The sequence below is a fragment of the Papilio xuthus genome, unplaced genomic scaffold (genome assembly GCF_000836235.2).
Source record: "Papilio xuthus unplaced genomic scaffold, Pxut_1.1 DF824888.1, whole genome shotgun sequence".
Taxonomy (NCBI): domain Eukaryota; kingdom Metazoa; phylum Arthropoda; class Insecta; order Lepidoptera; family Papilionidae; genus Papilio; species Papilio xuthus.
In genome coordinates, this window is record NW_013533761.1 from 924,941 (window position 1) to 937,868 (window position 12,928).

General features: G+C 32.2%; 2 protein-coding genes across 5 annotated transcripts in view; one reads left to right on the top strand and one right to left on the bottom strand.

Annotated features, from left to right (window-relative positions):
• Positions 1–87: 87 nt before the first annotated feature.
• Positions 88–2,261, bottom strand: LOC106127008 (tRNA (guanine-N(7)-)-methyltransferase). The gene is made up of 6 exons (XM_013324935.1): positions 2,044–2,261; positions 1,856–1,974; positions 1,397–1,581; positions 1,198–1,311; positions 1,025–1,126; positions 88–247 (listed from the first exon to the last, which is right to left on the bottom strand). Exons 1-6 carry the CDS (start codon positions 2,115–2,117, stop codon positions 122–124), a joined length of 720 nt encoding a protein of 239 aa, XP_013180389.1. The 5' UTR covers positions 2,118–2,261; the 3' UTR covers positions 88–121.
• A 269-nt stretch (positions 2,262–2,530) lies between these two features.
• The window catches only part of Arms (Ankyrin repeat-rich membrane spanning), a 37,064-nt gene continuing 26,666 nt past the window's right edge, over positions 2,531–12,928 (top strand). For 2 of the 4 annotated variants that reach the window (XM_013324922.1, XM_013324928.1), the window contains exon 1: positions 3,886–4,360. In XM_013324922.1, the coding sequence (XP_013180376.1) occupies positions 4,070–4,360 (291 nt within the window). In that variant the 5' untranslated portion in view covers positions 3,886–4,069. Of the gene's footprint in view, positions 2,918–3,885; positions 4,364–12,928 lie in introns of those variants that run through there. The other 2 variants (XM_013324926.1, XM_013324921.1) reach the window with 2 other exon arrangements.

Here is a 12,928-nt window from a genome sequence, read left to right on the forward strand (position 1 = left end):
AATGAGTTTGAAAATTTGATTATGCTTCTATAATGCTTCATAGAGCTAAGATGGTATTTAAAGGTTTTGTGAAAAAAATCAGGTGTGAGAGACAAGTAATAAACTATTTTATTGTTTATCTTTAATTAGGGTTGTAACCATCAGGTATTCTCTTAAATACAGCCAGATATTTGTCACCATTATTGCGTGTTACTTTTTGTCCTTCCTCTGTGCTTTCATATAATTTATCAACAATTATGTCGGATTTCTGTAAAAAAAATAAAAAACATATTTTTTAAATTAATATTGCAATATCCAGTGTAATTTGTTAGAGTATAAAATTCTTTAATAATTTTAAAAATAATTTGCTACTTTATTATTCAAAATACTTTTTTAAAACGTTTTTATGGAGATTAAACTTTATTAATTTAATGAAATTCAATGCATGTAACATAATATAATACAAATATGAATCTATTCTTTTGTATACAAGGCTAGATCTGGTTTTGCAACTATGCTGATACGGCAATAATATAAATATCAAGCATGTAATCATTTTTTTATGGATCCAATAAAGATATCAACTGTGAAAGATTTTTTATGCAATTCATCTCACACTGCCCTTCAAAGGTTTCTTTTTTCTACAAGAATATCTTTATATATATAATTCTTCTGTGAGTGTGTATGTCACTGAACTTCTCTCAAACGACTGGACCGATTTTGATGAAATTTTTTGTATGTGTTCAAGGGGATCTGGGAATGGTTTAGATTCACAATTTTGTCCGCTGGACAATGTTTTTTTAATTAATTTTTAATTTATTAGTAGTTGTTGATTTTGGAATGTTTACATTGGATCCTACAGACGGCGCTACCATCGCAGTGTCAAATTTTAAATAATATTCGAATTAAAGATGTGTAGACAGGACAACGCCTGTCGGGTCCGCTAGTGTATTTATAAAACAATTTAATGTAGAATACATATTATGTAGACATAAGAGGTGACACAGAAAACATTCTTTTAATTATGAATAAATTGTATACTTACTAACTCTTCATCTGAAATCCTTTCAAATAAAGGATGTTCTACAAAATGTTCCACCATCCATTCATGAAGGTCTTTTACATCAGTTATTGTATAAATTATTCCCTAAAACAGGCAAAATCGTATAAAATAAAAAATTTATAAGCAATATTTTTTTTGTGCAGTATTTATCATACCTCTTCAGCCAGTACATATGCATACTCTGAAAGCAACCATTTATTTATTATCCTCCACTTATGCTTTGCTTTTTTAAAATGTGGATCAGGATACAGAAAAAACATTTTTTTTAGCTAAAAAAATAAAAAAACAAATATTAGCCACTAATAAGAGAACAAAGTCTTATGTAGAGAGAAATATAGCAAGCATAATTATTACCTGTCCTTTATGAAAAAAATTGGGTAAGTATTTCATAGCATTTGTTCTTAAAACTGCGATGTTTTGAAATTGGTCTGGATGTTGAGATCTCAATGCCTGTATTCTATCATTCACATAGTCTGATACTTTTACCCTTATCTCAAGCCCCAGCATTAAGTTATTGGGGAATAAAGGGGACAATGTCACTGCAATTAAAATATAAATTTAATATTATGTTTAAAGGGTACATACATACTAAATGTGTGCAAAAACACAATCTATTTTCGGCCAGTCAGGCCTATAACCTATTAACTAAATTTGCAAGTGCCCTAGGCACCCCAAGGCCTTTGCCTACTCAACGTCATAAATTTAAATGTTATCATATATGAAGAGGTCGTTGGTCTTTTTTCTAACTTTGACCAATTTGATGTTTCTTATTGATTACGCAGGTTAAAGATGCAGATTAGTATTCAAAGAAACCTAAAAGTCCACCATATCCACACCCAACATCGAGAAATTCGACTTGTTTATTTTTTTGTTCTTGTTCAATGGTTTTTGGAAAGAGTGTAGACCAATTATAATCATCTGGACGCGCTGGGCTGCAACAAAAAATTGATAATATTAAATATAAAAACTTCATGTACAAAATTAAATGTTGTAAAACTTACTATTCAAAACAGTGATCTGCTATAGGGTTAGAATGTGCTCTTTGTCGGTAATACTTTTTCTGCGGTAATGCCATATTTATATTAAATTCATTTGAAGTTATAAAAATTATTTTTGACTCTGATATTAATGCATATGAATTTTAAAAAGGTAATAATTTTAGTAGGTTATCATACACATTGATATGACATAGACACTTGACTTGGGTTCTTGTATCTGTCAACCTGTCATTTTTTTATTGTATTTTCTGACCTGGTAACATAGACCTTTAGGTCATATCTTAATTGGAAAATGTTCATTACTTTCAATTACTTTGATTAACCTGTCAACACAAAGTTGATCAAAAAGCAGACATTTACCTGCTGATTGAATGATTAAAGCCTAACTAACAAAAAAACTCTGTCATGAGTGCACTGGAGTGCACTACGATCTGTTGATATTGCAACACTTTACCATCTTTACTCACTTCACCACCACCATCAGCTTTTATCTGCCCACTGCTGAATATAGGGCGTCCCTAATGCCTTCTAACGTACCATTATTTTCAGGCCTTCGCAAGTATAGTATTTATTCTATGTTAAACCGACCGTGATCAATATGTCAAGTTAACGTCAATTTCTAATTTTCAATGTCAAGCTAAACAATAGCAAAGAAAATACAAAATACCAGTATACCAAAAAAAGTATTTAAATAACATGCAGTATACTATTTTCATTTGAGTTTTAATAGTCAAGTTTTGTATTCATGTTTATAAATTTCTGAAATATTTAATTATGTGGTAATTACTTTGTGGTTATAATATTGTGATAAGTGATGTGATAAGTGTAAGAATTGAAAAACATCGCTTACGGAGACCAGATAACAGTTAATCCTCAGGTATGAATAAGTAATGATTAATTATTATGAGAATATTAAAGTAAACAAAATTTTAACCGTTTAAAATCATTATGACGTTGTCGTTACATTTAGATATTGAACATAAATGATTTTTTTGAGAAATATCGCTACTCACTAAGTGTTTCTTTTATATTAAAACCATTAAAACTTTATGTATGTCAATATGGTGTGAAACTTACAAAGGTCGTAGAAGTCTATGATATATGTTTTCTTATGTTTTACTTAAAATTTAAGCATCATTTGAATCACCTGCTCATTAGAGTAATTCTTTAATTAAAACTGTAAGTGTACATACCAATATTATGTATCATTTAATTCACTAGCTATGAAATTGTGCGGAGACAAGTGCCACATATTTATAACTGATAAAACCTCAAATAAAAATTTGCAAATGTACACATGGCTCTTTTAAGGCTGAGACATTTAACTGATATTTAAACAATTTTTATTATGTTTTAATGACAGTAAAGTTACATAGCACTTATTGTAAAAAAACTTGTATTCTTAGTTAGCTCTAACTCTACTTTTTATTTTTCATTAGTTTGAAACATCAAGTAAAAAGTGTGATTTATTATACAATTTGTGTCAATGTTTTGACAGTGCAAAGTGTACACTGATTGTTATAAAATGTACTAGATATTATTTAAAAAAAATAATGCTATATATCTATTCATTCTGCCACAATTGTTCTGTTCTGATCAAATATCAACAGCCATCCTTTGTGGATAGCAATATTAAGGATCATGTTCATTGTAACAAACATTTGTTTATACTTATGATCTCAAGGATAAGTGTAACTTTTAAAGTCACTTTTGTACTACTATAACTCAACATTTACTTTTATAGTAAATAATAATGATTGAGTTGTTTTGACGCAATGACTGACCCACACGCGCCGGCAGGCAAGACTGCTGGTCGTGTTGACGTCGGCGCCGGCGGCCGGCGGCGCCCACGTGAGGCCGGGTCGCGCCGCAGTCTGTGCGCGGCGGTGCTCGCGACCACGTCACTTTGCGTCGCAGCTCCCAACATATTTATACGTTATGCTTCTCACACTCGCGCCAAACGACAAAGTGTTTAAATTTGCATATCGTTTCTTCGGATCTATAACGTGTCCTCAATAGGTCAAAAATTATGAAGAACGAAGACATCGAGTTTGGAATGGGAAGAAGCGGGTCGAGACCGGGGCGACTTCTGACAGATAGTGTTTCCAGCGATGAACCGGAAACTGAGCGCCTGTTGCACTCGCAGCCGTCTCCATCGATAATGTTGGCCGGCTGCCGGCGGGAGTCTCTGACAGCGCCTCCTTCCCCGACTGACTTCCGCAAGAAACGCGACCACCGACACCATCATTACAAGAATCACTTGCACCATTTGATACACTGGAGAGACCGATGGAGCGGGGAACCCCACAAGGCGCACGAGGTAGTGGTGAAACGTTAATGTGTCAAATGTTCAATGTTCGTTAACAATGTCGATATGTTCTAATTGAGCATGTAACAGGTTCGTTTTTGTCGTGTCCTCTTGTAGCACTATGCCTTTACTTCACCACTTGGTAACCTGCGACTTTCCCTGACTTTCTCTTTCCAGCATCACTCGATGCTCTTTTGTTCGTCAAATAACCTATTAACCCGTCGAAAACATTTACCTAAACCATTGAATCTAATAAGATACAGGTTGTGGATTTTCCTCGATGGAAAAAAAAAAACAATTAGGACAACTGTTTTTTAAATCTTGGCTTTGTTTTGAATAAGATGTAGCGAATATCTTGTTTAAGCTTTTGGTTAAAATTTATTTTACTTGCAAAATTTATTATGTACGAATATATCATATATTTTTGTAAACCACCTTATGAAATTATCCACTATGTCCTTGTTGTAACCTTTATACCTGAGTTCGGCGGCATGGCCCCTAGGGGACTTTACCATTCATAGTATATTAAAGATTTTTATCAAGTAAAGAACGTTAATTAAAACAGTATTTACTTTCGGTAACCTTCCTAAATGAAGGACATTACTCTAGTATGTATATGTAAGAGCGTCAGTGGCTCAGGGGTCAAGCACTTGACTTGCAATCTGCAGGTCCTGGGTTCGAATCCCGCCATGTACCGATACCGATACCGGTATAGTGAGCTCATGATGATGATGACTCTATGTTTTTATCCCCCACTGTACATCGTAGATATATGGAGTAGTTTAAACAATTTAACATCTACGATGATTGGTTAATAATTTTCAATAAGTCGATCGATGGGTAATAAAAGCGCAATTAACGTTCGCGGTCTTTTATGACGCCTTGTATGTCATTATATCGGCAAAAGAGGCAATGAATAGGACTATGAAATATCCTATTTCTATTTATTCTCTACTCCACTAAATATAGGCAACGCATCTATTGTACATCAATGGTTAGCATTCACATCGGATTAATACGGTTAGTCGTTTGCTATCATATTCTGTAAAAATCACGCTTGATATGTCCCTAGCGTTAGTTATTTTTAATTTATTTATCTACATAATATTAATATAATTAAGATATTCACCTTATCATTTATCCAATGATTGATGTCTTTGTTATATTAAATCATGCTCCTGTACGAATTTACAACAACAAATGAGCTGATATAAAGTTAGTTAAAGTAAATTTATATAAATTAAAATCATAAATATGTACAATATATGAATTTCACTTATTCAAAGATTGAGTACAGTTCTACGTAGATTGCAAAGATCACAAAAGGCATTGTAAAGAAAATATAACAGAAGATAATAAAAGCGTTAAAGGAACATTTTGTAACCTTTGCTTCATACGTGAAATGTCAAACGATCGTGGGATTTTGCGCTTGAATATTTCACAAAATGCTATTATTTCCTGTTATATAGTTAGATGTAAACAAATGACGGATGCTTGACACGATCGGGTTTCTATATAGCGCAGAAATCGATATAATAAGTTGACAAAATTGTTATGTCCTTGAAACCAAGTCACTTTTTCAGTAACAACTGAAGTATCACATGACAGACTGTTTATTTAAACATTTTACAATGTTGTCGAACTTCATATGTATGTTAAGTCGTGGTCGATGTTTATCTAAACCAAATCTCTGTTTTTATTTACTTTGTAATCATACAAAGTAATTCTTTTGCCATAAATGTATACATAATTCCAATTGCACGCTTGTATATTGAGATAACATAAATGTACTGTATAGCTTGATACAATATCTAGACATATTTCAAACTTTATCTAAGATCACACTTGAATGTTGAAAGCCAAATAAAATCTCGAACTTTAGTCGTGTTATCGAGAATAGTTTTATTCTTATATGATAAGGCAATATAATACGTGCCCGCTGCTAATTGATCTGTACAATACGATTGTTTCACAAAGTCAATCGCTTCCGCGTGACAATACAGTTTACAGCTGTAGGCATTGTGTACGAACGATAAATTACCAAGAACGAATCGCTTGTATTGAACGCGACGCACTGAACGCATTGCAATCCCCACAATTAAACTCGCTATCAAGGTTTGAGTCACACACTGCCAATGTGTAGTGCAGACAACACTATTGTTTATTGTAATTCTGAATTGCTGGTAAATAATATAAATTATGTAGCTATACAATATTTTCTTATTATTCCGTATACATAAGTAGTTTCAATTACATATTAACTCCTGGCTAATTGTAAAGTTTATAAATAAAAAAGTCCCTGCTATCCTCAATCAAGTTTAACTAATTGATATAAAGTGCTTACTATGTAGTCACAAAATTCTAGAGTATTCGTCGCCCCTACCCATCTGACATCATCGCCTCGCCCAGAGTTTGATATGAAGCTTGAAGTTTATACATTAGATTTTTAAAACTATTTTCGTACATAAAAGACACTTTGATAAAAACGCAACATATTATTTTACAATAGGATTTTCAAACGTACCCATTAGTATAATATAACGAATGTTTCTTGCTGCTGGCATAGAGATCTTATATGACGCCCAATAAGGCTCTATTTTATTTTATTATTTCATACGTTGTTGACACAAATTTTACAATTAGTTCTTACTTTTAAATGATCATGAACATTTCGAATTTTATTAGAAAAACAAGTAACAATGTTAAAACTGTACGTCTTAATTGAAGTTTAAAGCACGTACAGTTTGTAATCAATATTTATTTTTAGACCTACTATAATATTATTCACCATTCATGTTCATTTACATAACAATGACTGTTGTCGTGAACACTAGTTGTATTAACACTTACATATTGTATAGAATTGTTACCAAGGTGAAATATTTAAACACTTTTAAACACTACTTCCGGTGTGCACTAAACTTTACTATCAGATAACTCGACTTTAAAAAACTGTACAATGTCTAAGATATGTTCGGTTCGTAAAATTTCACTTAATTAAAACAAAAAACTTAATTAGCTAGCCTACGTGTTCTTCCAGACTTTGTTCTACATCGATGCCAAATTTCACCGAGATTCATGTAGCCGTTCTGGTTATATTAGTACGAAGTACGATTAAATAAATATTTTTGTACGTCCACGAGTAAGTGCATAAATCTTAATCCTTCACAAAAAAGCAAAAAATTAAGTATCAATTAAGTTAATCCCACGTGGCATTGATATGATGTGCGCTTTAATCATTATTATTGTTGGATTTAACTAGAGCGTATTATCTATAGGATTATTTGTAATTATTGGCTGTAATAATATCTGATATGATCACGTTGGCCTAAAAGACAAATAGTCTTTACATTGCTTTATCTTAAGGTTGTTAGATCGCAATGTTAGCATAAATCATTTTATCTAAAAATTTTATAAGTTAAGAATCAACAAAGAGATGACAGACCTCAAACAACTTTTATCATGTCTCTCTAGACATCAACAAGAGAGATAGAACATGTCACTTTCTGGAGAATACGGTAGAAAGGCTATAAATATATACAAGGTTTAATTTGGACCATCAATTGCAAAGAGATATTGTAACAGTGAATATTCCACATAACAAAATTTTAATTAATATAATTTCATTTAGAATTACATGTTTGTATTTAATTTCGTATAATTATTTACACTAACCAGTTAAGTTAAATTATTTTATGCAAATCAGATGCAACATCATAATAATGTAGTCACGCTGATATAGGTCAAAAAGGCAACTAGCTTCTGATAAACTTTAAAAACTGATGCAACTAATTATTTTGTTACAATCATACAGATGGTTCATTTAAGCATCTCAGTCCTATGTGGATGCTTTGTCTTTTTATTATCAAAAAATGTACCTCGTATCTGTCATTGAAATCTTAGTAATCTTAATCTTCGTGTACCTTTCATGTTGAGAATTACATGATATAAGTAGTTATTACAGACAAGAACTACGTTAAAAACAATAGTAAGATCATACATTTTATTTTACGATTTAAGGTGGGCTATCTGCAATTGCAGATGTCTATGTGCAGCGTCTCTTCTCTGTTTCGTTCAATTCCGACGTATTCAGATGACCGCTTGCTCTTTGCCACCTTATAATACAAAAAAATCTTTAAATATCGAATAATCGTCGTCAGCTGTCCCCAGTAAGGGCTCGGAGGCTACACTATGTTAGAGGTGGCTAAGCCATAGTCAAGTATGGCGGCCAATTGCGGGTTGGATGACTTCACACATATCTTTGTTTCTCCTTAGATATGTGCAGATTGCATTACAATGTTTTTCTTCACCTTAAGAACGTCGGATAAATGTATATATGTAAATAGAAAAACATATTGACACATGGCGGGATTCGAGAAACTGTAGATTACAATTCATATACAATGCCTCAATGTATTTATTGAATATTTTACATCAATTTCTTGGTTTCAAAGCAATGTATATGTTACTTTAGGTTTACATCAGATTAATTTGTTGTTTCGTAATATCGGTTTGTCCTAGTTAATGTTTCTATGATTTCATGCGGCCTCGAAGTCGACGAGTGTGATGAAGTACCTTTTGTTATGTTGCTGTCATTGTATTATACATTGATTGAGAAGTCTTTTGTGCTAAAAATATTATATTACTCCATTGACGTTGCCCTCACATAATAACTTAGATGTCTATCTCTATTGTATTCCGGAGCTTTGCTGTTCTATTAAGAAATTAATAGAAAACTAAATGAAAATAATGTCGATTACTCCTACGTAATATTATTTCAAACTTTTGCCGAACACAATGTAAAATGTTTATTTTAAATTTACTTGATTTTAAGATGCCATAATTTCCAAACAAGATTTCTGTTTATGCCCACAAAATAACCTGTTACAAAGATACGATTATTACTGGAAAAACATCGATTTTATAATCACCATTAAGTTTTCTAATGTTTGTAAAATATTTATTTCTGTTTATCTTCACTTTTTTACAATTTATGACTTAACAAATACTATACTATAGAATTTATACTACATTTTACTAGTAAACATATAAAAACTTTTATTGTAATTAGTGTGAAGTTCAGCTCCATTTTAATTAGGTTAAAGAATTAATGAGGTTACGCGTACAAATGATAACAGCAGTTCATAGAAATGAAATGACTACCGTTGCTGGCGAAACACTTGTTTTTTTTAATAATTTTTCTCTGCATCAGTAAAAAGACTATAAGACAGTGATATTGCTGATGTCCGAAGTGGGCGTCGTTGAACACTTCGGTGTTCCCACTGCTCGTTTGCCCCCTTCTGTTATACAAAAAAGAAAAAAAGACAAGAGTGCAAGTTTTTTTTTATCTTACTAATATTATAAAAGAGAATGTTTAGATGGATGGATGAATGTTTGTTTGTTTGAAAGTATCTCCAAAAAGGTTTAACGGATCTCGATGAAATTTAGCACACATATAGAATATATTCTAGAAGAACACATAGGATACTATTTTTTTTAATTACGTGCGGATGGTGTCGCGGGCGACAGCTAGTAAACTAATACAGCAACAATGCCGAAGCATAAACTTATCATCATAAATGAACCGCGTGCTTTCAATTTAGATCTTGATTATTGAAGAGACAAGCGAGTTAGTTAGCCCGTTTTTAAATAAACATTGATAATTTTGTTCCCCTTTATAAGAGGTACATATTTACTGCTTTCATCCTTGAATAACATAATGGAAATTTAAAGTAGTGGAAAGTAATGAGATTGAATGTAGATGGTGATGAATAATACAAGTTTACTTGGGAAAATATATTTATGAAAGACAATGAAAAATATTTTACGTATGACAGATGTACACCTTTTTTCATAAAACTAAAACCAGACTAAAACCAGCCAGTGCACATGTCAGCAGATTACAAACTCCAACAGATGGCTACAAAGGTAGAGGGAGACCAAAGAAAGTATGGATGAATTGTGTGAATGAAAGCTGATAGAGATGTATAGAGAAGTACTTACTGCGCCGACCTTCCGTAGGGATAAGGGCAGGTTGATGATGATGAAATCATAGTGGAAATTTGTCATTAATAATTGAATTATTTAATATTTATATCCCTATCTATGTAATTGCTATCTGTTATTTGCAATATCCAATAATGTTAATATTGATAATATATGATACAATATTGATTAAATTTGTCATAGTATGTATGTTATTTATTAATTTTAACAGTGGTAGAGCCCGCTTTAACATCTTCGCACGAATTGGCCGGCTCGCCCGGTGAAATACCACGACCACACAGAAGACAGGCATGAAGTGGAAGCAATTCCGCGTTTCGTCTGATGAGTGTGCGTCCCGGAGGCCTAATTTAGTCCTCTTTCCCTTCCCACCCTTTTTCTTATAAGGAAAGGATGGGAAGTGGAAGTGGACTTTCCGAATGAGAGGATGCATGAAAAGGGAAAATATTTTCTTTCTGTGCATCCTCTCCTCCGTCGATTAAAAGTAGGCAACGCATATGCAATTCCGTATGACTATGGGCAACGGTCACTTCGCTATTTCAGCGATTTCAGGTGGCCGCTCGTTCGTTTGCCACCTTATGATATAAAAAAAAAATATGGTTGATTTCTAGGACATTTCAAACTTTTCGTCACGTGATGAGATGTCCCATCTCACGATATAAAGATAATGTGGCATAGCAACGACGTGATAATGCGATTGTAAAGTTTTCACAACCATAGTTGAGTATTAGTTAATCGTAAATACTTTAACTGTCACTTGTTTGTTTGTGCTAATTAAATTGGTAACGTACAAACGTTAAATGTAGGTTAGTTGCAGATATGTTCTGTCTTCTTCTATCACACTAATTCTTTCTAATATTATAAATGTGAATGTTTTGATGGATGGATAGATGCACGTTGAAGGTATCTCCATAAAGGATGCATAGATTTTGTTGTAATTTGAGTTTTGAAAATTCAGTTTGTTTTTAATTTCGCGCAAAATAAGTCGCGGTCGACAGCTAGTCATCTATAAAAATCAAACTCCTAGTTTGTTCTTGTCCAAGATACCTATTTAAATCATTGTTCGACTCATTTTATTTTTTATAAGTGATCTAATGGCGCCAAAAGATTTATAAAATGTTCGTAAACTTTATAATGTTTTTCTTTCATTGCATTTTAAGAGTAAACCATTTTCAATAATACTTGCTTCTTTCTTCATTGATATTTAAAATTAATGCATTATCAATTACTATTCAATATAGCATAGATATTCGACCTCTGCAGCTGTGGTCGGCATCCATTAGACAGTAGTAATGACGCATTACGATCCTACTTACAATGCAATGCTACAATAGGTTGTGTCCACGTTTAACTTTAAAAGGCTTACATATTAATGCGGTATTTTTTTAAGTTTTTTTTTTGTGAAGGCGCATACCAAACGTCATAATCAATTATTAACTTTGCTTTATTGATATATTCATACAATCTTATCTAATCTAGAACATCAAGTCGTAGTATGCTGATAAATAATTTCATTAGCAATACTAATTATGCTTATTAAAATATAATATTAAAGTATTTTAAAGAAATTGCGGTTGGAATTATAACTTGCCGAATAAGTATCCGTGATCTCAGCTCGGCAACTAGGTCATGACTGTTTTATTGTCCTTATTTAGTTTTTTTTTGTATATTGCAATCTAAGTTGTATATAATGCGGTCAGGATAATCAAGATTTAATACACCTCACATTATAAGCAAGTATTTATTTTGCCTTTTTATATTACTCAATATGTGTTTTGTAATATTTGGTACAATTTCTTTTTATATTATTACTATAGATGTGAGATAGTCCCAATTCGTTACGATGAGGTTACATCTGGTGTTGATTAGTTTCTTTTATTGTATAGGTAGGTATTTTATATTGCATTCACAATCGATTAAAAAATAGAATGGGTGAAAGGGAGCAAAATTAAATTCGTCACGTTCCGATTTAAGCAACAAGGTTTTATTAAGAAAAAACCTTCATCTTAAAGATTTGTTATAGTGTGTTTTGCTTGGATATTTTATTTAAATTCCTTTTTATTAAAATTTCATCGACCTACATCCTTGATCACGTGTCATGAATACGTAGTAAGTGAGTCATGAAAGTTATTTTTATAAAAATCGATATTACGAAATTAAGTATTTTGCGTTCTCACAATTGTCGATAACTATAAACGTAGTTGATTAACTTTGGCATTGTGCAATTCAATGCCTTTGAAAGGTTAAAGAAACAAAGTTTACGTAGAAAAAAAGTAATTTCTTCGTCTCTCGGCTTGTCGTGGTCTTTAGACTGTATAGGCATTTGGATGAAAATAACGTTAATCTGAATTGAAGATCTTTGTATTAGCTTGGCATAGTGGACTGGCCGTGTGTTTCTGAGACCAAAATCTCTGTATAAAACATATCGTCATCCCTGTCAGTATCTTTGACGAAAGAGATAACAACATGTATTATACGGAATTTCGGTCTCAGAAACCCACGGTTAATGTTTGCAATTAATACAATGTGTGCACTATTGTAAAGCGATAGGAATTTCCATAGTATCAAATTAAATTT